Source organism: Palaemon carinicauda, chromosome 31 (genome assembly GCF_036898095.1).
Source record: "Palaemon carinicauda isolate YSFRI2023 chromosome 31, ASM3689809v2, whole genome shotgun sequence".
Classification (NCBI taxonomy): Eukaryota; Metazoa; Arthropoda; class Malacostraca; order Decapoda; family Palaemonidae; genus Palaemon; species Palaemon carinicauda.
Window position 1 is genome coordinate 12,461,526 of NC_090755.1, and position 25,679 is coordinate 12,487,204.

At 41.1% G+C, this 25,679-nt stretch overlaps 2 protein-coding genes across 4 annotated transcripts in view; one reads left to right on the forward strand and one right to left on the reverse strand.

The window, feature by feature from the left end:
• The window catches only part of LOC137624293 (uncharacterized), a 41,156-nt gene extending 39,892 nt beyond the window's left edge, over positions 1 to 1,264 (reverse strand). The window contains exon 1 of one of the 2 annotated variants that reach the window (XM_068354858.1): positions 906 to 1,264. In XM_068354858.1, coding sequence (XP_068210959.1) covers positions 906 to 1,155 — 250 coding nt within the window. In that variant the 5' untranslated portion in view covers positions 1,156 to 1,264. The remainder of the gene's footprint in view (positions 1 to 905) is intronic. The other variant, XM_068354859.1, reaches the window with a different exon arrangement.
• An 897-nt stretch (positions 1,265 to 2,161) lies between these two features.
• The window catches only part of Pmm2 (phosphomannomutase), a 66,805-nt gene continuing 43,287 nt past the window's right edge, over positions 2,162 to 25,679 (forward strand). For both annotated transcript variants that reach the window (XR_011040711.1, XM_068354869.1), the window contains exons 1-6: positions 2,162 to 2,348; positions 4,666 to 4,780; positions 5,250 to 5,326; positions 6,394 to 6,585; positions 6,759 to 6,834; positions 16,222 to 16,301. Coding sequence is in view for 1 of the 2 variants with exons in the window: in XM_068354869.1 (XP_068210970.1) it covers positions 2,283 to 2,348; positions 4,666 to 4,780; positions 5,250 to 5,326; positions 6,394 to 6,585; positions 6,759 to 6,834; positions 16,222 to 16,301 (606 nt within the window). In the remaining variant the exon portion in view is untranslated. The remainder of the gene's footprint in view (positions 2,349 to 4,665; positions 4,781 to 5,249; positions 5,327 to 6,393; positions 6,586 to 6,758; positions 6,835 to 16,221; positions 16,302 to 25,679) is intronic.

The following is a 25,679-nucleotide window of genomic DNA, read 5'->3' on the forward strand; positions in this document are numbered from 1 at the left end:
CCCACTGGGTGTCCCCCGTTATTGGCAGATATATTAGGTATCGCGCGATTAGCCCCCCCCCCCCAATAAATGTCATTTTTAATAAAACGGGAGTTTTCCCACAGGAAAACATTATTTCTTATTAAGAAATGTTCTGACTGGATCTATAATAAAACCCCTCTGCCACTTAACCTAATCTTGAGAACCATATAACAAAATGGGAGGGTGTGTCTCGACAAACCTTTCCTAACCTAAGGCTAAGATAGGGCACTGACAACTACAGTATGTACATACAATCAACATAATTTTCACGTTTTCATTACCTAAATCTTGCTTAGGCGCAGTTTAACTCATGTGACTTAACCCCAGCTGATTGGTATTTTCTGCAGCTGTCCTTTTGAACTAGGAATAGAATTTTGGGGGGGACTTATCGCTTGACCCAAGTCATCCGCAGCCACTGCCTGACCCTACCTGGTCCTAGCCTGGGAGAGGATGTATGCCACAGTTGATATTATTATTATTATAAATTGCTAAGCTACAACCCTAGTTGGAAAAGCGGAATGCTATAAGCCCAGGGGCTCCAACAGGGAAAATAGCCTAGTGTAGAAAGGAAACGAGGAAAAAGAAAATATTTTAAGAACAGTAACATTAAAATAAATATCTCCTATATAAACTATAAAAACTTAAACAAAACACGAGGAAGAGAAATAAGATAGAATAGTGGCCCCGAGTGTACCCTCAAGCAAGAGAACTCTAACCCAAGACAGGGGAAGACCATGGTACAGAGGCTATGGCACTACCCCAGACTAGAGAACAATGGTTTGATTTTGGAGTGATATGAATATATGGAATGTCCCTTGCTAATGCTTGACCATGCCCATGTTCATTTATAATATAAAATCTATCAGCTACAATTTACCCCTTACCTACAGTTCTCCGTCTCTTCCTCAGTCTTGGGAATTTGCTCGCTAACTCTCGGGCAATTTTTTCCCAAACAGCTTTTTTCCTTCCCACACTGTAATAATGTGGGTGATTCCTATCCCACAATATAGGATATAATTTGACTTTCCTATTTAGACAATGCACAGCGTCGGGAGTCCAAGGAACTACCTTTAGGCGTCTTGGTTTAGAGTTTTCTTCACTGTGTAGTGAGATGGATGTGGAGTGAGATGTCATTATAAATAATTATATATAAATTATTACCAATATAAATTAATTATGAATAAAAGTCTATAACAAATTTACAGAAGCGAATAACGTCTTGTCATGGAAGTTCGTTTAGTATATAAAGCTAGCAAAGTTTTCATGAGTCGCCATAACTGCCATTAACTAAAAATTAGTTTATCTGGTGGACAAATATATGAAAAAGGTTTCAGGTATCTTTAATTATAATGGTTTCTTTACTTTCCTATTAAAAATGTTCTTAATAATTAAGAATATTATAATAAACAGGTCATTTCTACGCAAAGAATTTCAAGTACGACCACTAGATGGGGTTGTTATAATTGTCTGACATTTCAGTATTTATTTGTCCTGGAAATAAAATACGGTGCTTTTTCTATGAACCAGACGCACTTTTTAAGTCCAAAATAAATGTTATATGACCTTTGTGTAATTATTTGAGCTATTTCAGATAAAAAAAATCCTGTTTCATTGGCTACCTAATAATTCACATCGCATCAGTTCTTTTTCCATCCATAATAGTATCTCTCTCTCTCTCTCTCTCTCTCTCTCTCTCTCTCTCTCTCTCTCTCTCTCTCTCTCTCTCTCTCTCTCTCTCTCTCTCTCTCTCTATGCTGAAGCATACTGTACTATTCACTTATTATCAGGCATTTTTATTCACGAGCTTGCAAATCAAATAAATTGTATAAGATGTCTGATTGTACCACACAATTCTCGATTTATTGAACATTATGAATAATTGTATGATGTAATTTCTAATAATTTTTGCTTATTTTTTAGGGTTTGTCTACGATTTTGTAGAGGTAAACAAATAGTACGTTCATTGTGAATATAAGTCGCAAATATGCCCCGATAACATTAAAAAAAGATACAGTAAAATGCTTTTATCTTCTATGTATTAATTTCTTTATATTAGAATTATTTTATCAATATCATAGGAATACAATTTAATTAATTATTGGTCATTTCCAATAATATTTTAAACCGAACGCCACCAATTCTACGTGTCAACAGACCGACAGCGCTACACAAACACAGCTGACCGTAGTTACTGCAGTGGCAGACCGGCATCTGAGTATCTACCGAATACTTACTGTATTTCTTTGACATTTATTAGAAAAATGGCGAGAATTCCAGACACAATCCTATTATTTGACGTAGATGGTACGCTTACCGCTCCTAGATTGGTAAGTGTACAGAGAATTGAAAGCACTTGCAGATTATGGCTTGCTCGTGTTACCAGTTCAATCTCGTTATAATAATGCGGTTTATTTTGCTTGTTTTTGGGAATTAATTATTAGCCTTGTGCAATATAGAACACTATTTTTAGTGCTTTTAAAGCTCAATTTGTTAGGCCTTTAGATATGGTTATAGTCCTTAAGTTTCTGTCGTAAATTTGCCACGTACAGGTAGGCCTGCCCGTCATATTTCAGAATAATATAAAATTTCCCTTATAAAGAAATCGATTTGACAATTATAAAGAGTTTATGCCTGTCTCAATGAACTACATTCACCCCTTGAATAATTATTTTAGGATTAATTTGTACATGTTTTGGACTAATATTGATATTTTGGTATTGTACTGTATTATAGGGTAATGTAACCTAGGGAAAAAGGTTTCAAGGTCCGTTCTCTTCGAAAATGACACTCGTTCCTGTCGGGAAATGAAGTTTCAGAAATAGATATATGTATATATATATATATATATATATATATATATATATATATATATATATATATATTTATATATTATATATATATGTATATGTATATATATATATATATATATATATATATATATATATATATATATATATATATATATATATATATATATATATATATATATATATATATTATATATATATATATATATATATATATATATATATGTATATATATATATATTATATATATATATGTATATATATATATATATATATATATATATATATATATATATATTTATATCCACCAATAATGGGGGACCCCCAGTGGGAACTCAGGGTTTTTGGTGGGGAAAGCATACTGGGGAATTTTTCCTAATGACAATGGTTACATAACTCAGTAAAGATATAGAATAGTACAATAAATAATTTGGAAAAATAAAAATGTTACTGGGTGTATTTTATTGTGACTTGAACTTTGTAGATGTTGATTTATGGGGGTAATTCATATTTTTATGAGTTATAATGGATTGACCATCATAGATGAAAACTAGAGTTGTGCTTGTTATTGTCATGAGTAATATTCGAAGCCTTTGTACATCAGCATCCAGTTCCTCCAGCGAGCCTAAAATATGGACACTGAATAACCTAGACTTTCTTCCCTTAACCTAACCTACAAGCTATGTCCTTACCTACCTAACTAAAGGGGGGGGGGGGTTATGAAAATCGTTTACAAGATTTGAAATTTAGCACATTTGAGATTTTGATATACTACTGCTTATGTACTTTGTAGTTTGCAGGGACAGGCGATATCTTTCTTAATACTAGCCAAATCGTTATTCCTTATGGGGAAGATGTTCTTTACTATGAACTGATATACCATAATATGAAGTTATTTTATCATTTTAAAGATATAATTTTGTGTAGGAGAGAGACTTACGAAGGGGTTCCGGGGGCTTGCCCCTGGCTAGGGGTTGTGACCTGGGAACTACTAGGTTAAGTTAGGTGGGTTTGTGGTGTTTGTATGATAGCGACAGTGTTTAGGGGGTCCCAGGGAGTGTTAGTTGACCCCCTTCCTCCCCCCCCCCGGTTAGGTCATTAGGAAGCATTTGTTGGTCGATTTCGGACATTGTTTTACTCAATTTTCTGGTGGTTCCAGACCTGTCCCAACAAACTACAAAGGCTCCAGGTGATTTGAGGCTTATGGAACTAACCTAATAAGTAGCAAAGTTTATGTAACAAGGTACTTATAGTGTAGACATCACTTGAACGTTTTCAACAGAAGGCTAATTCCAAATACGTAGTGTTGAATCAGAACTAATGTATGCTTTACTCATACCATTCAGCTTGAAGATGAGTTTAAGAATGCATCACCTCTAGAAATAAACTTGCTAATATTACTTGACTTACTTTAAAGGTAGTTTTTCTGGTCGTATAAAGCAAGGGAACTCTACTCTCTACAGGACGTCTGCTATCATTTTATCATGTTTGTTCGAAAGCATTCAACCTTTCACAATGCATATTGCTTGTTTATTGTTAAATCGTCACTATCAAAGTTCTCACAGAATAGGAAAGTCTTGAGTTTCTTCTTGAATGCCTTAAAATGTTTGATCTTTCAGATGTCTCATCTCATGGGAGCTTATTGCATAGTCTTGGGACTGCATATTTAAAGGCTGTAGAGCCTGTAGTAGACATATATCTAGGTTCCAATAATTTCAACATCATAAGAACATAAATAGTTGTGGTGTTACTGTAATACTGTACTCAACTTGGTGTATGGTAAATGAAATACAGTATTGTATTATGTAATGAAAGTTTTTCCTATTTTTCTTTACAGAAAATAGAAGAGGTCATGAGTACATTTATGGATCAAGTAAGGGGTAAGGTAGCATGTGGCCTGGTTGGAGGATCTGATTTGAAGAAGATTGCAGAACAGATGGGCGGCATGGAAGGTTAGGACAGTAATCGGCAGTAAAAAGTTGTGTTGTCAGTGAATTTCTTGTCACTAAAGTCTAATAAATCACTAAAGATTAATGTTTGTCCAGATGAAACAGGGAAAAAAGTTTGTCTTATAAGGGAGTATCTTCATGTGCGAAGCTTGAGTCCAGACTTTTTATTAAAGCGTTGATAATATGTTTGGGGAGGGAGGTCCCAGTGCTCACTCCATCTGGAGCCCTACCTATTCTTTGGCCGGAATCATTTGTGTCACTGCTTGCCAGTACAAAGCTTGTTGCTGAGGATATAAAATGTACTTTATATATTATATTAATAATTGAAATAATACAACATAGAATACAGAATTGTCAGACAGGGAATTAACCGAGAATTTTATGTTGTTTGGACTAATGTTAATCTAAATGACGAAGGACAGCATAGAATATATTTTATAAAATGATAGTTAAAATCCTTTATTCTTTGCAGGTGTAATGAAGTTTGATTATGTTTTTGCTGAAAATGGTTTGGTAGCTTACAAGAATGGAGAACTAATAGCCAAAGAGGTGAGTCTTTTCATTGATATACTGTACAGTACTGTATATATCTACGGGTAATTTTTTTTGACTGAACTGCAATATTTTTCTGATTCTTGTAAGGCTGTTTAGCTATGGTAAGCAGCTCTTCTAGGAGAAAGACACTCCAAAATCAAACCATTGTTCTCTATTCTTGGGTAGTGCCATAGCCTCTGACCCATGGTCTTACACTGCCTTGGGTTAGAGTTCTCTTGCTTGAGGGTACACTCGGGCACACTTTTCTATCTAGTTTCTCTTCCTCTTGTTCTGTTAAAGTTTTTATAGTTTAAATAGGAAATATTTATTTTAATGTTACTATTCCTAAAATGTTCTATTTTTCCTTATTTCCTTTCCTCACTGGGCTATTTTCCCTGTTGGGGCCCCTGGGCTTATAGCATCCTGCTTTTCCAACTAGGGTTGTAGCTTAGCATTTAATAATAATAATAATAACAGTTCTTCCTTCGCCATCATATGGTTCAATATTACACAGTATTCTAAAAGCTTTATCCCAGCTGTGACCAAGTTGTGGAATGATGAAAGGGTGGAACTTCAGGAGTTTAAACTTGCAGCCAATTTTTTTTTTTTTTTTATGTTGAACAGGCTAATATAAGTTTGTTCCGTAACTGAAATACAAACCACGCTATTTAACATGGGTAATTACTTTCGGCGTAGCTGAAATGACGAGCCATTAGAATTTTAACGAGGGTTTACTACCCCATCCGCTAGTTATCGGGGGGTAGGGAGGGTAGCTAAGGTTTGTATAGTTAGGAAAAATACAAATTACCCACAAATTTGTCATATCTATTCATAGTTTATATATGACAGATCTATTTTGATGTTATGATCTTAAGATATTTCATGTTCTTTATCCATTAATTCTCATATATATTTTCTTTATTTCCTTTCCTTACTGGGCTATTTTTCCCTAATAGAACCCATACACTTATAGCATCCTGCTTCTCCAACTAGAGTTGTAGCTTAGCTAGTAATAATAGTACAGTAGTGATAGTGTTGTAGCCTAGATAGTAATAATAATAATAATTCTTTTTATTTTACAGTCAATTCAGAATTACATGGGAGAAGAAAAACTTCAGTCTTTTATCAATTATGCATTGCGGTACATGTCAAACCTCACTCTGCCAGTGAAGAGAGGTACGTTCATCGAGTTTCGCAATGGCCTCATCAACGTATGTCCCGTGGGCCGTAGCTGCTCTCAGGCAGAGAGAGACCAGTTTGGGGAATATGATAAGGTGAGAGCTGATGTATTCATAATATAAAGTTCGTTTATAAGCATTTTAAAAATCACTTAAGTGTTTGAACAAATTTCTAAGTTACATACGGCAGATTTAACTTTTTCTTTATTGCAAAGGGAGGCTCTTGAACAATGCAGTACTGTACTAGAATTTTTTTTCTCCCTCTGTAGGTGCATAACATCAGGAAACAGTTTGTGTCTGCATTGGAGAAAGAGTTTGCCGATTCTGGTCTGGTGTTTTCCATAGGTAAGGAAGCGTTGATATTTGTTCCTGTACAAATACAAATCATTGCCTGTAGTAGAAGTATGACTTCAGTGGTTTAAATTTTACTGTGGTATTTAGTTGTTGCCTGGTGGAGGGTACGACTAACACTTTGACTTTGGCTGCAGTTCAATACACACAGTGTATGAAGGGAAGGGCCCCTCTTTTCTCCTTTCTTTCAGAGTCTTCCTGATCCCAGAAAGGTGCTAAGAACATATCACTTGGATGTTCTGTTGTGGTCTCTCTTCCTGTGGGAGCTACGTCATCGAACTGCACAACTCCATGGAAGACACTTTAAGTTCGTCCTTCTTCAGGAAGTCCTATCAATGCGGTGTGGTATCGAGTTATATACATTTTGGAAAATGATTGTTGTGTGTTCTTGTTTGCAAGGTTGAGACAGTACGAGCCTTCCTTTCCCCAGTAAATGTATCAGTGCATGGTACGTTTGCTGCAGTGCTCTGTTTCTTGTGAGAATGAGTACAAATACTGCTAGTAGAAATGAAGGACTCTGCACCACTTCTTTCCCTTTCCTGGACAATCTACTGATTCTTTCTCTCTCTTTCTCTCTCTCTCCCCCCCAGACTCCTGCCGGCCCAAAGAGAAGGAAGAAGTAGTTACAGATAAACAGACGACCGATTGGGCAGTCTTCCGCAAGACACCACCCAATTCATCTGCATAGTTTCGCAGTTGGTGGTGGCGTATGGGAAAAGTCCCTGTCTAGCGTTCCGCTGTACGGGAGATAGAGTCCCACTCAAATTCGACAGTTTCTTGTACTGTAGTGTCTGCAACCTCACCATCCTTGTGAGCTTAGGATGTTAATGTATGGGATGGGGGTGTGCTATAGGTCTGCCTGGTCCTAGGTTAAGTGGAGAGGGGACTTGGATGCTGATCATATGTATATATGTTAGTCTCTAGGGCATTTTCACTGTCCCTTGCCTCTACCATTCATAAGCAACCTTTAAAAGAAGAAATCTCAACCCTCCCCTGGAGAGTGTTTTGGTACGAGGCACAGGAGCCGGGGAGAGTTAAGAATGTCTGGTCTTTCTCTTCTTATCTCCTCCCCTCCTTGGGGTGTAGCATTCATTTCCGTTATGTGCTAGACCAGATGCTAGATATTGGTAAGCCTCACGACTAAGTAAACTTTTATTTAAAAATTTTGTATTGAAGTATTTCCTCCACCCTCCCAGGTGAGGGGGGAGGGAAGTTTTGTGTGCAACCCATTACAGAAAATTGAATTTTGATAAATTTTGGCCTATGGCAGGATTCACCTAACTCTAATGCCCACGGTTTCCATCTGTAAAAGTCAACAAATCGTCTGGTATCATATTGCAAATGCCGTCTTGCTTACTGCCTTAAATTATATGATGTTGTTTTATTACGATATTGTATTATGAACTTTTGATACAATAACTAAGATTATGATTTCAGTTGGGTTTGTTTTAATACTGCATCTCTAAATGTTTATAAATAACCATACATTCTGACAACATATCCTTTCGGAAATATGTCCTTCCGCGACCACCTACCAGTCTCCTGGTAGAAACTAAGCCTAACACATGCGACATCCTCATGCTGAGGTTCATGGGAGGTTGCAAGGAGTCATTTATTTTTCAATATTAAACTTACCCGATAATCATGTAGCTGTCAACTCCGTTGCCCGACAGAATTCTATGGAGGGATACGCCAGCTATCACAATACTAGAAGGGGGTGTATTTACCAGCGCCACCTGTGGCCAGGTACTCAAGTACTTCTTGTTGACACCTCCTCAATTATTCCTCTGTCGTGCTTCCGGCAAGATCGTTCTGGGATACGCTTATGTTCTTGGAGTATTTTCACGACTTTGGTGAAGTATTTCTCTTTGATTTCGGCTGTCGCTTTACTGGAAAACTTCTATATTAGCTTAGTTAGCTTTTGGAATTAATTTGATTAATTTTGGTGACGAGAGAGTATGAACTCTCGTTCACTTTTCAATGGCCGACCCTTCCCTTAGACGGAAGTGTTGGTGTCTAAGAGAGTATAGAATCTCTTTCTTAATTTTGCTTAACATAAGTTATAGATTTATTTTATATCTCTCCGCCTCTTATAGGCCTCTTCGATTAACTTCCTTTTATTATAAACTCATTAAAATTAATTTTTATATTTGTTTATATTCGACCTTCCTAATAGTAGGCGGTCTTTTACCGAAGTTAATAAACTTTGAGCCCGTCATTTCGGTTTTACCTGTTAACATATTATGCTATTTCCGCCACAGAGTTTGAAAGATTTTCTTTGACAGTCTCGTACTGTTTTCAAAGCTGAACTAACGTTTTGTTTTGTCTCTGCAGTTGTTGACGTTCAGAACGTTCAACTTGCACTCTATCGTTACGATAGAGAAAGAATGTTCACGGTTTCACGTTGCAGTAAGAGTAACCGTGTCTAGCGTTTTGTTCATTCTTTCTTAACTTAATGGTTTTGATCCTAATAAAGGAACTTTTTAGTTTTTTTCCTTTAACAATAATATGTTTTAACGATATATATGATTGGGCTCTTCTCTCAGGTTCTAAGTCAAGAGAGAGAGAGAGAGAGAGAGATAGAGACGGAGGGAGAAAGAGGATAAACGTTTCATTCAAGCCTGCCAGGCGTACGAGTAACGTCGTTATCGTTTTTTGCTCTTCTCCCTAGTCTCTTTAGGGGAAGAAACTAAACGTTTCTAGAGTGATCTAGTGTTTAGTCTCTTTCCAACCACTGATTTATCTTTCATTAGATTTTTCTGTTACATTGTAATTCTGTTTTCGCAATTACTAACTTTGAGAAAGGATAGAATTGCGTATTTCAGGTACAAACCACTTAAAGTTTCGAGTTCAGTGAAATAAGTGCAAACAGAAATCAAAGTGATAAGTGATTAGTGCGTGAGGGTACTTTTGTGCGCGCCAGTCCAGACCTATGCCAGACGTACGAAGTTAAAGTTCACAACCCGAATGCAGTCATTGGGTTAGCTCTGACTCTCCTCAGTCATCAGTTGATTACACTCCGACTAAGAGGAGTAAGGTTCTGCCACAACAGATCTCTGCTGTTAAGGCTTTACCTCAGCAGAACTTAGTGTCTGCCGACCCCAAGTTAACTCTACTGCAGTCCATACAGTCACAACTTTCGGTCTTGATGCGTGAGTGTCGGGCTGAGAGTGTTGCACCGCCTGCACTCCCTCCACCTGTTCTCGCTGCACCTGTGCTCGCCCAGCCTGCACCTGCTCCGCCTGTGCTCGCCCAGCCTGCACCTGTGCTCGCCCAGCCTGCACCTGCTCCGCCTGTGCTCGCCCAGCCTGCACCTGCTCCGCCTGGTCGCAGCACCATCTGCCAGGCGTACGATGTTGTGAACTCTACTACAGTCCATGCAAGCACAGCTTTCGGACTTGATGAGTGAGTGTCGGGCTGAGAGTGTTGCTCCTCCGCCTCCGCCTACACTCCCTCCTCCTACACTCGCTCCGCCTGATCACAGTACCATCTGCCAGGCGTACGATGTTGTGGACTCTACTACAGTCCATGCAAGCACAGCTTTCGGACTTGATGAGTGAGTGTCGGGCTGAGAGTGTTGCTCCTACGCCTCCGCCTACACTCCCTCCTCCTACACTCGCTCCGCCTGATCACAGTACCATCTGCCAGGCGTATGATGTTGTGGACTCTACTACAGTCCATGCAAGCACAGCTTTCGGACTTGATGCGTGAGTGTCGGGCTGAGAGTGTTGCACCTCCTGCACTCCCTCCACCTGTTCTCGCTGCACCTGTGCTCGCCCAGCCTGCACCTGCTCCGCCTGTGCTCGCTCAGCCAGCACCTGCTCCGCCTGGTCGCAGCACCATCTGCCAGGCGTACGATGTTGAACCACTTTCGGTGTTTGCTGTTCACAGTGTTGTTCAGCCTCAGCCTTCTTTAAGGCAACCCTTGCTTTGGGATCAGGAGAGTTACACTCTTCCTCCTCCTCCCCTTGCTGCTCCACCAGTGGTGCAACTCTCGGTTGGGGTACAACAGCGCTGCACCGAGTTCAACCCTCATCTTGGCAAGCTCATCTACACCATGCACTTGCGCCTCAGGAGCCTCAGCTTGCTAGAACTTTACCTTGTTCTGCGCAGCCTCAACCTTCTCATGCTCCACTCATCTCTCAGGAACAGGAACGGACTACTCCGCCTCCGTCCTCCGCTCAGCTGGTGCAATCCTTGGGTGCAACTCTTGCTAGGAGTCAACCTCCTTCACCCTTGCACCTGCCTTCTGCTCCGTCTGTTGTTCAGCCTATGCAGTCTGAACCTCAGGTTTTCCCTCAAGTTGAGGAAACCTCTGTTGTTGTTCCAGCTCGTTCTGACTCTGCTGTTCAGCATACCATGGTTTAAACCCCATGCAAGCATGCATAAAGCACTCTAGCACTGGTCATGGAATTTCTGAGAAATGTTAAACGCCATGCACACGCTCTGCTTTCCTTTCAGCAGGCTCTGCTTACAGCAGGCTCTACTTACTACATGCTCAGCATTCAGCATGCTCTGCATTCAGCATGCTCTGCATACAACATGCTCTGCATACAGCATGCTCTGCATTCAGCATGCTCTGCATACAACATGCTCTACATACAGCATGCTCTGCATACAGCATACTCTGCATACATCATGCTCTGCATACCTTACCGCATGCTTCTCAACACATCTTGGGTTGTTGCCAACTCACTAGACTGTCAAGCAGTTTCATAACGTTGCCTTCTAGTCTGCTGCTTTGCACCAGTGAACCCTCACTCAGAGAACTTAGCTTTTCTAGGATAAGGTCCCTGTAGATGAGAAAGTTCTTTTCTCCCTCCTTCTGATATTCCCTTGAGGACTCTGTGATTTGGAGGGAGCCTTTAGCTGCATAACCTCTTATGGACTTTTATTTAAGCATAACATGCTTACAGGGAAGGTAATGGTTACACTTCAGCCGCTAATCCCGTCTGTTACCACACCTGCTCCCATAGACCTTGAGCTGTGTTGCATGACATGCAGTCCAAGCTTAGTCCTTGTTAGAGGATTTTTTGTTTACGGAGTCAATGTGTCACGGGGAAGACGTTCAACAACCAACAGAAGGGACTTGTTGTGACGCAGTGGGCAACCTCAGCAACCCGTTAAGGAGTTGTCTGTACGACCCAGACAGTCTAGACAGATTCGGGTTGTCACTGTACTTCCTCGCTTGCCCATGATTGACAGTTTACAGACTGTGCAGCAGTATCATGATCTTGTGTCCGGCTCCGTCAGACTACTGGCTTTTAAGAGCTCCCTCAAGTCGTCGCTGTCTGGAGATTTTCAAATGGACTATGGATCTGACCAAGGAACTGGGCCTCCTGGTCAATTTTGAAGAGTCTCAGCTCGTTCCATCCCAGACCATTGTCTCCTTGGGTATGGATCTTCAGAGTCGAGCTTTTCGGACTTGTCCGTCGGCCCCAAGGATCTTCCAAGCCCTAGAATGCATCCAGAGCATGCTGAGAAGGAACCGATGCTTAGTCAGGCAGTGGATGAGTCTAACAGGGACACTTTCATCGCTGGCCCTGTTCATCGAGTTAGGGAGACTCCACCTCCGCCCCCTTCAGTATCATCTAGCTGCTCACTGGATAAAGGACATGACGCTAGAGACGGGCTCAGTTCCTGTTTCCGAAGAGATGAGGTCTACTCTAACGTGGTGGAAGAACAGCATTCTTCTCAAGGAAGGTCTACCATTGGCTGTTCAGTCCTCCGACCACCGTCTCTTCTCGGACGCATCGGACACGGGCTGGGGTGCGACACTGGACGGACAGGAATGCTCGGGAACATGGAATCAGGAGCAAAGGACACTTCACATCTATTGCAAGGAGTTGTTGGCAGTTCATTTGGCCTTGATAAACTTCAAGTCCCTCCAGCTTAACAAGGTGGTGGAGGTGAACTCCGACTACACCACAGCCTTGGCTTACATCTCCAAGCAGGGAGGGACTCATTCGAGGAAGTTGTTCGAGATCGCAAGGGACCTCCTCATTTGGTCAAAAGATCGAAAGCTCACGCTGGTAACGAGGCTCATTCAGGGCGATATGAATGTCATGGCAGATCGCCTCAGCCGGAAGGGTCAGGTCTTCCCCACAGAGTGGACCCTTCACAAGAATGTTTGCAGCAGACTTTGGGCCCTGTGGGGTCAGCCAACCATAGATCTATTCGCTACCTCGATGACCAAGAGGCTCCTCTTGTATTGTTCTCCGATTCCAGACCCAGCAGCAGTTCGCGTGGATGCCTTTCTGCTGGATTGGTCCCATCTCAACCTGTATGCATTCCCGCCGTTCAAGATTGTCAACAGGGTACTTCAGAAGTTCGCCTCTCACAAAGGGACACGGCTGACGTTGGTTGCTCCCCTCTGGCCCGCGAGAGAATGGTTCACTGAGGTACTGCAATGGCTGGTCGACGTTCCCAGGACTCTTCCTCCTAGAGTGGACCTTCTGCGTCAACCTCACGTAAAGAAGGTACACCCAACCTCCACGCTCTTCGTCTGACTGCCTTCAGACTATCGAAAGACTCTCAAGAGCTAGAGGCTTTTCGAAGGAGGCAGCCAGAGCGATTGCCAGAGCAAGGACGACGTCCACTCTCAGAGTCTATCAGTCTTTATGGGAAGTCTTCCGAAGCTGGTGCAAGGCCAATGCAGTTTTCCTCAACCAGTACCAATGTAACCCAGATTGCTGACTTCCTGTTACATCTAAGGAACGTAAGCTCCCTATCAGCTCCTACGATCAAGGGTTACAGAAGTTTGTTGGCAGCGGTTTTCCGCCACAGAGGCTTGGATCTTTCCTCCAACAAAGATCTACAGGACCTCCTTAGGTCTTTTGAGACCTCAAAGGAACGTCGGTTGTCCACTCCAGGCTGGAATCTAGACGTGGTCCTAAGGTTCCTAATGTCATCAGGATTTGAACCGCTCCAATCAGCCTCTTTTAAGGACCTCACATTTAAAAAACTCTTTTCCTCGTGTGCTTAGCAACAGGTAAAAGAGTAAGTGAGATCCACGCCTTCAGCAGGAACATAGGTTTCACATCTGAAACGGCTACATGTTCCTTACAGCTCGGTTTTTTGGCTAAAAACGAGCTTCCTTCCCGTCCTTGGCCTAAGTCGTTCGAGATCCCAAGCCTGTCCAACATGGTGGGGAACGAACTGGAGAGAGTACTTTGCCCAGTTAGAGCTCTTAAGTACTATCTAAAGGTCAAAACCATTACGAGGACAATCAGAAGCCTTATGGTGTGCTATCAAGAAGCCTTCTCTACCAATGTCTAAGAACTCAGTTTCTTTCTACATCAGGCTTCTGATTAGAGAAGCAAATTCTCATCTGAAGGAAGAAGACCTTGCTTTGCTGAAGGTAAGGACACATGAAGTGAGAGCTGTGGCTACTTCAGTGGCCTTCAAACAGAACCGTTCTCTGCAGAGTGTTATGGATGCAACCTATTGGAGAAACAAGTCAGTGTTCGCATCATTCTATCTCAAAGATGTCCAGTCTCTTTACGAGTACTGCTACACCCTGGGTCTATTCGTAGCAACGAATGCAGTAGTAGGCGAGGGCTCAGCCACTACATTCCCATAATCCCATAACTTTTTAACCTTTCTCTTGAATACTTTTTATGGGTTGTACGGTCGGCTAAGAAGCCTTCCACATCCTTGTTGATTTGGCGGGTGGTCAATTCTTTCTTGAGAAGCGCCAAGGTTAAAGGTTGTGATGAGGTCCTTTAGTATGGGTTGCAGCCCTGTATACTTTATCACCTTTGAGTTGATTCAGCCTCCCAAGAGGAACGCTGCGCTCAGTAAGGAAGACGATCTTATTAAAGGCAGAGTAACGGTTCAAGTCGACTTCCTTACCAGGTACTTATTATTTCATTGTTATTGTGGATAACTGATTATATGAAATATGGGATACTTAGCTATCCTTTAATCTTGTACACTGGTTTTCACCCACCCCCCTGGGTGTGAATCAGCTACATGATTATCGGGTAAGTTTAATATTGAAAAATGTTATTTTTATTAATAAAATAAATTTTTGAATATACTTACCCGATAATCATGATTTAATCGACCCTCCCTTCCTCCCCATAGAGAACCAGTGGACCGAGGAATAATTGAGGAGGTGTCAACAAGAAGTACTTGAGTACCTGGCCACAGGTGGCGCTGGTAAATACACCCCCTTCTAGTATTGTGATAGCTGGCGTATCCCTCCATAGAATTCTGTCGGGCAACGGAGTTGACAGCTACATGATTATCGGGTAAGTATATTCAAAAATTTATTTTATTAATAAAAATAACATTTTGATTCTCCACAGAACGAAACTGCTTTGGCCTTTCCAAGTTAGTAAGTGTGCCATTTTCATCATAGGGAATTCCTTGTTCCTAAGGATAAGTCTCCTGTTGAAGGATGAGAGTTTGTATTCATATAGAAATAAATCAAATATTTTTAAAATTGTGTTTTTTTTTTTTCAAAATATAAAAACCAGATGTATCCCTATAGAATCAAATCAGAATGATTTTTTAAGCAATTCCTATTTTTCTTGACTATACAAAATGAGGCTTACAAGTTACTGTTGGACTCAGCTACCGCACTAATCCTAAGTTAAGGTCAAAGTGAAGGTTATATTACCTGGCGAGTTGGCTGGCCCTCCCCCTTTTCCCCCACCAGCTACCACTAACTACTTCGTTGAAAGTTTAAACGAATGCTCCAGCTTCTCTGAAGTCATGCTCCTATTACAGGTCAGAGGTTTATATAGTTAGGAAAAATACAAATTACTATAAAATTTTTCTGATATTTAACTGCTCATGTATATCAAGTAACTCTTTCAACCTTCCTTTTACTATTAATACAGTGTATCTTGAATACAGGCTCCAAAAGCTCTATTCCTCTGCAGTTCCCACACTTTAACATGTCTCCTTTTAGATTTTTACAATATTATCACCCAGCTATCTTCCAAGTCCCAAATTCCTCTACATCCCAGATCTTTTTCCAATATTGTGCGCACCCCTTTCTTTGCCTAGATTTCCCAATATCGTAATCATTTCTATTGTTGCCTCTTTTTCTTGCAGCTTTGTTTACTTTTCCAATCTTTATAGCATTCTTGACTTCAATATCTCTTAATGTTTGCTATTTGTCCTTCTACTGGAGACTGAGGAACAAATAGAAGTCCATATACTGTACAGATAATTGAAAATTCCCCAGCTCTTAACTGTTAAAAGATGTCTGTTTCAGAAAGTTTTGTTTTCTCGTTTTAGTATTGATAATTATAAGAGTTTTAGATTTATCATTCAAATCTTTTTTATTATGCATTCTTTCTATAGTAAATATGGTACATGAGAAATTGAATATCTACAAAGATTATATTTTATCTATGTTTACCTCAGGTGGGCAGATCAGCTTCGACGTTTTCCCCAAAGGATGGGATAAGACTTACTGCATACGTTTCTTAGAAAAGGATTTCAAGGTAAGTGGCCATTGGATTTTCAAAGTAATAACTTTAAGGTATTCGCAATGTCCCTTTGGCCCACAAGTACCCACTTACTGAAGGACCTCAGCTCACAAACATCCGACTCTCAAATATTCGGAGATACAAATACAAATTTAACTAAAAATAACAAAGATAAGATAAAGAAGTACTGTAGTAAAACAATATTGTATTATTTAATACATTAAGTAAAATAACATTTGTAATAACATGATATCTATTTCATATGAGACCTGATTATTTATTGAATTTTGTAGCTGGAAATGATAGGCATGGAATTCAGGATAGGCCTACCCTAAGCCGAAATATAACAAAATTGGACTTACAAAAAGCTTCTTGGAACCTATTAAGTTTGTAAATCGAGGACATTATGTACTCCTTTACCTCTGTTCCAGCTTCCCTTCTTCCATCTTGGTGTCGTAGCTCTTTTCAACTTGACTTCATTTAGCAGATGTCGTATGGCGTTTTCTCAGCGCACATATGCGCTGAATCACCTCTCTGGTCCAGGCAACCCAAATTCATAAGTCCATACGACTAAATATACATAGAAAGAATCTATCAAATAGAATAACAATTGCTTTACAGAGAAACTATGTAATTATAAAGGTTTGGTTTTGAAGGAAGACGCCACAATACAAGATGAAACCTTTATTACTGTGCATGGTATTCACAGTAAGGCTCACTTTTGACAGTATCCTGTCACGTGTGAACAAATGTTCAGTAGTTGAATGTATTTTTCAGTAAGGGGATAATTAGATCATTCCCCTATTGGTAAAGTTTTGATATAAAGTAAATTGTATTGATATATTTACTTTTAAGAGGAAAAAGAATGTAATAGAACAGTTTATACCAAAAACATATAAACTAACAATGGAATGTAACTGGTCAGTGTGATGCTAAGGATTTATTCTATTTACCAAGGCACTTCCCCCAATTTTGGGGGGTAGCCGACATCAAAGAAACAAAAGGAGACCTTTTCTCTCTCCGCTCCTCCCAGCCTAACGAGGGATTCAGCCGAGTCTGGCTGGTACTGCTAGGGTGCCACAGCCCACCCTCCCCCGTTATCCACCACAAAGGAAGTTTCATATGCTGAATCCCCTACTGCTGCTACCTCCATGGTTGCCAAGGCAACCGGAGGAAGCAGCAAGGCCTACTGGAACTGCGTCAGTAGAAAAAATGCAACATTTAGGCTAAAAGGCAGTTGTGTTGAGGAAAAAGCTGCCTTCCCCCCAACTAAGAGGTTGGCAAACTACAGTAAGTCCCCAAGATAAGAACATTCGACTTACTGACTTTCAGAAATGAGAAACATTGTGTGCAATAAAGAAGAAATGTTTTAACTAATGTAAAGATTATTTTTATGAATAGTACTTACCTGGCAGTTATATATATATAGCTGATATCTCTAAAATCGGCAGAATTTTCCAAAACGAGGCAACCGCCTTGTGGTGGTTGGGAGGTAGGTGGTCACACCCGTCACAGGGTGGTACAAGGAACCATTCCCGTGTCCAAGACTTCAGTTCATCTCTGCCGGCTGGATCGAAAACATCGTCGGTCCACCATTGAGAGTTTTTCAAATCATTTTCCCTTCTTCGCTTTTTTGGACTTCGTTTAGTGAAGTACACTGATTTAGGGATTTGGCAATCGTGTTTTGTTATTATTCACTTTGTTTATCATGAGTGATAACTTAATTTTCGTGTTTGTGCGAGTGATGTATGCAAGGTGAGGTTACCGAAAGTGTCAGTTGATCCTCACAGTTTGTATGCAGGGGTTTTGTTTGTGCACTATATTTTAGGTGCAAAGTTTTTAATCCTGATGACGGAAATACGTTCCGCCAACTCTATGACGTCACAGTCGTGTGACGTAATGTTCATTGTATGTCTTGCAAATTCTCTTTATTTGTTTTATGTAAAGAATGGGAGGAATTCCACTTATATAAGTTTTTTAACTTTTAATGTAAAATTCTAAAGAAATATTTGTCCATTTAGTATTCGTTCTTTAAATCATCCATCTAATTTCATAAATTAAATAGAACTAGCGTATGGTTAATTTACGCTGTTACTTGTTACTATCGATGCAGTCCCAACATGCCTTGGTAGCGTTCTTTTCGATATGGGAATTAAAGTGATAGCTATAATTCTCCAACAACAACGATATGGGAATTCTAGTTTTAGTAGTATTTTCATTTATATGTTCCTATTGTTTACATTTATATATATAGATACGTTATTGCTATATCTGTTCTTTTTATCATTACAACTCGCTTGTTTTTGAAAACCCCTTGAATTAATTGTGGATTACATTTGTTTTCCCATTTTCTGTTCATTTTAATCTTTAACGTAAAACTTTCCCGGCGTTTGTATGTAACTACCTGGTAGGTATTTATGACATTTAATTTTACCGGTGGTTATATGTAACTACCGGGTGAGTGTGTTCAACATTTATTTTTAATCTCAACTCTTGCCCGGTGGTTTTTCTTTTTGTGACCGCCGGGTAAGTATGTTTGAAAGTTTATTTTATTATGAAAAAAGTTTAATATTTTATAAAAATATTTTGTTACAGTTTATATACCAAGTACTAGAGACGATATTGCTTTCTCATTCAAGCCCGTGGCAGCAGAACAAGTTCTCTCACAACGGGCAGGACTATTTACGGTCTTTTGTGTAAGAGTTTAATAGTGCAAGTTTCAGTGCTAAATTAGGCATTGGATTCATTCAGCACAGTGGACGTCGTTTTCCTAGCCTTAGACCTCTTCCAAGCTCCCCGGCCCATGGGAGAAGGAACGTCGATCGGCGAAAGGAAACGAGAGGCGTTAGCTCACGAGCAAACGCCCTCGCGAGCATTCCTGTTAACGTTCCCAAGAATGCTCTCCCTTGCCATGGGAAAGCAAAGAGCGTTGGGCGTTAAGATTCTTACACTGCTTTTAGAGTTTTGCATTGCATCACTTTTGATTTTAATGGCAATACTATAAGTCATAGATATTCGCTGATAATATCAATGCTTACAAACCATCATTGACAAGGTTTTTGTCCCAGAGCGCCAGTCGGCCTTATGAACTCTCTGGTCGGAACCGAACGCGCCGAGCGGCATAATGAATATCATTTTGCCTTAACGCTCGACGCTAAGTCTTTCAAGACAGGATGATAGGCGCCTCGTCTTTCAAGACAGGACGATAGGCGCCTCGTCTTTCAGGACGATTGCCTCCTCGTCTTTCAGGACGATTGCCTCCTCGTCAATCAGGGCGAATGCAGCCTCGTCTTTCAGGGCTAATGCAGCCTCGTCTTTCAGGGCGAATGCAGCCTCATTCTTTCAGGGCGAATGCAGCCTCATTCTTTCAGGGCGAATGCAGCCTCGTCTTTCAGGGCGAATGCTGCCTCGTCTTTCAGGGCGAATGCAGCCTCGTCTTTCAGCGCGAATGCTGCCTCGTCTTTCGGGGCGAATGCAGCCTCGTCTTTCAGGGCGAATGCAGCCTCGTCTTTCGGGGCGAATGCAGCCTCGTCTTTCGGGGCGAATGCAGCCTCGTCTTTCGGGAATGCAGCCTCGTCTTTCGGGACGAATGCAGCCTCGTCTTTCGGGACGAATGCAGCCTCGTCTTTCGGGACGAATGCAGCCTCGTCTTTCGGGACGAATGCAGCCTCGTCTTTCGGGACGAATGCAGCCTCGTCTTTCAGGTCGAGTGCAGCCTCGTCTTTCAGGGCGAGTGCAGCCTCGTCTTTCAGGGCGAGGGCAGCCTCGTCTATCAGGGCGAGGGCAGCCTCGTCTTTCAGGACGAGGGCAGCCTCGTCTTTCAGGACGAATGCAGCCTCGTCTTTCAGGGCGATAGGACAATAGCCGCCTCGTTCTTTCAGGGCGACGACACGTCTTATAAGATCTTTGTCAAAGGATGACTTTAGTGATCACTTTTCTCCTGTTGAATTATTTGAGGTTAACAGAAGAAGATCCTAAGTTCTGTTGCTCCATGTTCCCCACACTCTGAGTTTTCACGTGGTCATTAATGGAGTTTTATGAATATATTAATTTTTTCTTAAAACAGAAACTATTAATGCTGGCTTCCTTATCAGATAGGCCAGGATAGCAAGGGTGGAGGTCTAGCCACGTTTAGGTCGAAGACCTTGTGGCAGCCCCACAGAGATTTTTTTACGGCCCCCTTGGTAGATTGCCGAGTCTCTTAAGGAATACAGGCAATGAGGCTGGATAATTTTGAAATCAGAGGTCATAATTAAGGTTCGTACTTCTCCTTTTTTCTTTCTCTCCTCTCCCTGAAGAGTTGGTCAAAGACAGGTTTTGGTGTCTTAATCAGCAAGAAATTTTCTGCATGCTTTTTTCTCTAACCGAACTAACAACAGTAGGAGCCAGTCTTAGCTTCTTCTGGCGAGCCTGGGAGAGGAGAGGAGCAGACCTTCGGTCCGTGTTTTTATTAAGGATGGATGCGAAATCTTTTTCCTAGTGAATCCTCCTTTGTTAGTTACTCAGATAAGACTTTACTGCCTAACCGACTTTGCAACTTCAATGTCTCTCTTTTGGGAGAGGGAGTCTTTTGTCTGGTCCTGGACGTAAATGCTCTTTACCCCTTCGTTCAGAAGTCAAAGTTCTCCATGGAGACATCAAAATCTTAGGAGAAGAGGGGAGCAGACCTTTGGTCAGTACTTCATCTGAAGGAGGATTACTTTTTCCTTTTATAGGGAAACCTTTAGTTTTTAGCTACGATTCTCTCTCTCAGTTCTAGAGAGGAGTCTAAGTGGCAGGCTATGCAATCAAACTTTATTTGAGGTTTGTTTACAAGAAAGAACGGGTGTAGAATGGGTCAGTTTCGGGCCGTGTGTTTTGGTCTCAGCTCCGCCCCTCTAATGTTCACGTTACTTTTGCTTAATGTAGCAGAATACTGCACTCAAGTGAAATCAGAGCGTCCCTGTATCTGGATTTTTAGATAACGTTGAGCCTATCAAATAGTTAGGTCTTCCTGTCAACAAGAAGTCTCTCTTCTGAAACCAGGACGCTCAGCACCACGTCTTTTAGAACGATCAGCGTCTCGCTCTGTTTACCTCTCGGCTCCACGTCTTTCAGGACTTTCGGCACCACGTCTTACAGGACTATCGGCGCCACGTCTTAAGGACGATCGGCGCCTCGTCTTTTAGGACGGTCGATGTCGAAGTTCTAGCACGTGGCATGACTTTGAACATGAGAATCTGGGACTTCGTGATGACACTAGTCGAATCGTATGTCGAGATCAAGGACGCCTTCGTTCTGATCTCTTGGATCTAGAAAGGAGGTTTGTTCAAGGGCAAGAAACATCGGGGCAAACATGCTCAGCAGGAAGAGACTTGTTTTTCCCTCAAAATGGTCTCTCAACCCGCAAGTATGTCAGTCTCTGGATGTTGTCGGGCAGACCTGTAACAGACCTTTTTGCCTCCAACTGGAAGAAGAGGATCCCCTACTGCTGCTCCCTAGTCCCGGACGAGGAGGCTGTAGCAGTGGACTCCTTCTTGATGGATTGGACGGGGGTGGACATGTTTGCGTTGCCCCGTTTGAGATCATCAATCTAGTCTTCAGGAAATTCGCTCTCCTCGATTCGGGGCGAATGATCCTAGCAGCTCCATTCTGGCCTGCAAGGGAATGGTTTTCGGAAGTGATGGGCATGTTGATGGACTTCCCAAGAAGACTTCGGCAAATCCAGATCATCTTCAACAGCCCCACTTCGAGAGGTATCATAAAACCCCCCTTGCTCTCAAACTGACTTCCTTCAGACTGACTAGAAGCTTGTCAGATCTCGAGGCTTTTCGGCACAAGCGACGAAAGCTATCGCCAGAGCAAGGAGGATCTCTTCACAAAGAGTCTACCAATCTAAGTGGGAGACCTTTAGAGCTTGGTGCAGGCAGCAAAAGTTTTCCTCAACCACTACCTTTCTGAGCCAGATTGCACACTTCTTCTTGTACCTCAGACAGGATGTTTAAGCCGGCTGTATCTACCATCAATGGATACAGCAGTATGCTCTCGGCCGTCTTTAGGCATAGAGGCCTAGAGTTGTCCCAAAATAAGATTTGCAGGACCTCATTGGGTCTTTTCAGATGACGTAATAGGTACAGTACTCTTAAACCTGGATGTGGTGTTTAAGTTTCTGTGCTCCAAGAAATTTGAACCTATCTTGCTAGCCTCTCTTCGAGTTGTAACGAAGAAAACCCTCTTCCTTATGACTCTAGCGAACGCCAAAAGGTCAGCGAAGTCCAGGCGATTGAGAAGAGGGTGAGCTTCAATTAGGATAGGGCAGTTTGTGCCTTAAGGTTCCTCTTTCTCGTAAAGAGCGAGAACCCTTCGTACCCTGTCCTACGACGTTTGATGTCATTAACCTTACGAACCTGGTGGGTCAAGAGAAGGAAAGACTCCTCTGCTCAGTTAGGTCCCTCAAAAGTTTTTTGGCTCACACTATGAACGTGAGCTGTGCATCCAACTTGTTATGGTGTTCAGTGAAAGATCCACCAAAAACCCCTGTCTGAGAATGCTTTGTCCTTTTTCCTGAGGGAAAAAATTAGGGAAGCTCACCTCTTGTGTGAGGAGGAACACTTCGCCCTGTTGAAATTACGGGCTCACGAAGTGAGGGCCATTGCTACCTCTCTGGCGTATCAGGAATATGTGTTAGTTAGGCTATTCATGGATGCAATTTTCTGGAGGAGCAACTCTGTCTTCGCTTCTCATTAACTTAGAGAGGTGAGAGTAGACTTTGGCAAGTGCTATACCTTGGGCCCATACATAGCTGCGGTTTATGTATTAGGCAAAGGAGTTAATAACCCCACTCAACCTTAGTTTATATGCATGTATGAGGGTTTGTGTTTTTATGATAGTCTGAGGACTTCGTTTTGTGGTACAGTTCCCTCAGTCTAGATAGATAGTTTATGTTTATGTTGCAGGGTTAGGTGGTTAGTTTTAGTAAGGTTGCTGTTTTTATTATATGGGGCGAAGGTAGTTTCGGAAGTCTAGTCAAGTTGTTGGTCTTATCCCTTTGACAGACTCGATTGAGTTTTTTGCAGCATTGCAGGCTTACTCCTGGTTAAACACTCCTAAGGGAAAGCCACTCTAGAGGCTGTACCTTTGAAATCAGCTACCTTAGCAGGCAAGGAATCAAGGTGTTTTTATCTCCTACAACTCTTGTTGTTTCCCCAACGATGTTTACTGTCTGTTTCCCTCCTCCAAATGTGTGAATCAGCTATATATATATATATATATATATATATATATATATATATATATATATATATATATATATATATATATATATATATATATATATATATATATATATATATATATATATATATATATATATATATAACTGCCAGGTAAGTACTACAGTGAACCCTCGCTACTTCGCCGTTCGACCATCGCGGATTCACCACTTCGCGGATTTTTTCCCTAACCCATATATATACAGTAATATATATATATATATATATATATATATATATATATATATATATATATATATATATATATATGTATGCATGTATTTATGTATATATGTATGTATGTATATATGTAGGTATGTATATGTGTATACATATAAATATATATATATACACACACACACACATATATATATATATATATATATATATATATTTTATATATATATATTTTATATATATATATATATATATATATATATATATATATATATATATATATAAAGTAGGAAGATGTGATGTAGTTCTAAGGGAAAAGTATGAGAAATATGTTTGGGTAATAAGCAAAGCTCTACCTCCATTTTGTTTCTTCATTATGATCAGAGATAAACATAAACAAAACATTGGTTGCCATTTTTTATCATGCTTTTTAGCGTGTTTAGGAAACGCATGATATAAAATCGCCTTTAATATTTGTGCCTGTTTTAGTTTAGGGTACTGTAGTACATGCATTAAGTGTTCTGTACATTAAAGGGTAGTTTGTTAACAGTACTATATACAAGGGAAGGTTTGAAAAGTCTGAATATACATGTTGAATAAATAGGTAAATATGGTGTCACTACTTCGCGGATTTTCACCTATCGCGGCCGCGTCTGGAACCTATCTACCGCGATAAACGAGGGTTCACTGTATTCATAAAAATAGAGTTTTTATGATAAAACAAAGTTTTATGAATACTTACCTGGCAGTTATATATATATTCGATGGCCCACCCACCTCCCCTCAGGAGACAGGTCGGGCATAGATGAACTGAAGTCTTGGACACGGGAATGATTCCTTGTACCACCCTGTGACGGGTGTGACCACCTACCTCCCAACCCCCACAAGGTGGTTGCCTCGTTTTGAAAAATTCTGCCGATTTTAGAGATTTCAGCTATATATATATATATATATAACTGCCAGGTAAGTATTCATAAAACTTTGTTTTATCATAAAAACTCTTATTTTCCTATGCATTAAGAGATGTAGGAATTCATGATGCATAAGTATACTAGGTCACTAGTGCTAGAAAAACTAGCACACTAAAAGCAATAGAGATCATGCAGTTGAGGGTTGTGAGGTGGATGGCTATGTTAATCATGTTAGACTTAAGAACAACAAACTTTGAAACGTGTCGACCTCATGCAGAGGACCTACTGTATTTGCAAACCGAATCATTGGTTAAGGGGTGATATCGTCGTCGTCGGCGCCCACTCGTGTCCGAGTATTGGGTTCTGTCGTTAGCCATCAGCCTCCTATCTATGGGGTGGGTGCTTATGTCGGATGTGGCTGTGAAGTCCTAGTCTGTGGTGGAAGAGTCGCGGACAGTGTTCACAAGGGAGGGTAGGTGGTGGGCGGGGCTGTTCTAATCGCTCTCTCCTTCTTCTCCTCCTAGCCTCCTCATTTTGTCTCCTCCTCTCCTCGAAATCCACTGTGCCATGGTGTACTGTACTCCTCCAGGTTTTCCTGTCCCTGGCTGTTTCTTCCCATGAGGAAGGATCGATGTCAGTTAGAGCCAGGGTGCGTTTTAGTTGATCTTTATAGCGCATTTTCGGGGCTCCTCGTGGTCTGGTGCCCTGGGTCAGTTCTCCGTAGAATATTTTCTTTGGGAGCCTAGATGGATCCATCCTATGCATGTGTCCTATCCAGCGGAGGCGGTGGTGGATGATGGTGGCCTCCACGCTGGTCAGCGAGGCACGTTCTAAGACTTCAATGTTGGTGGTGTGGCTCTTCCTGGGGATTTTCAAGATCTGCCTCAGTTTCATTTGTTGGAAGCGTTCTAGGTTTTTAATATCGTTTCTATATAGCGTCCATGTTTCACATGCATACAGGAGCGTGGAGAGGACTACTGCCCTGAGCACCATTATTTTGGTGGTCATTGTCAGTGCGTGGTTGTTAAATACGCGGCAGTTGAGTCGGCCAAAGG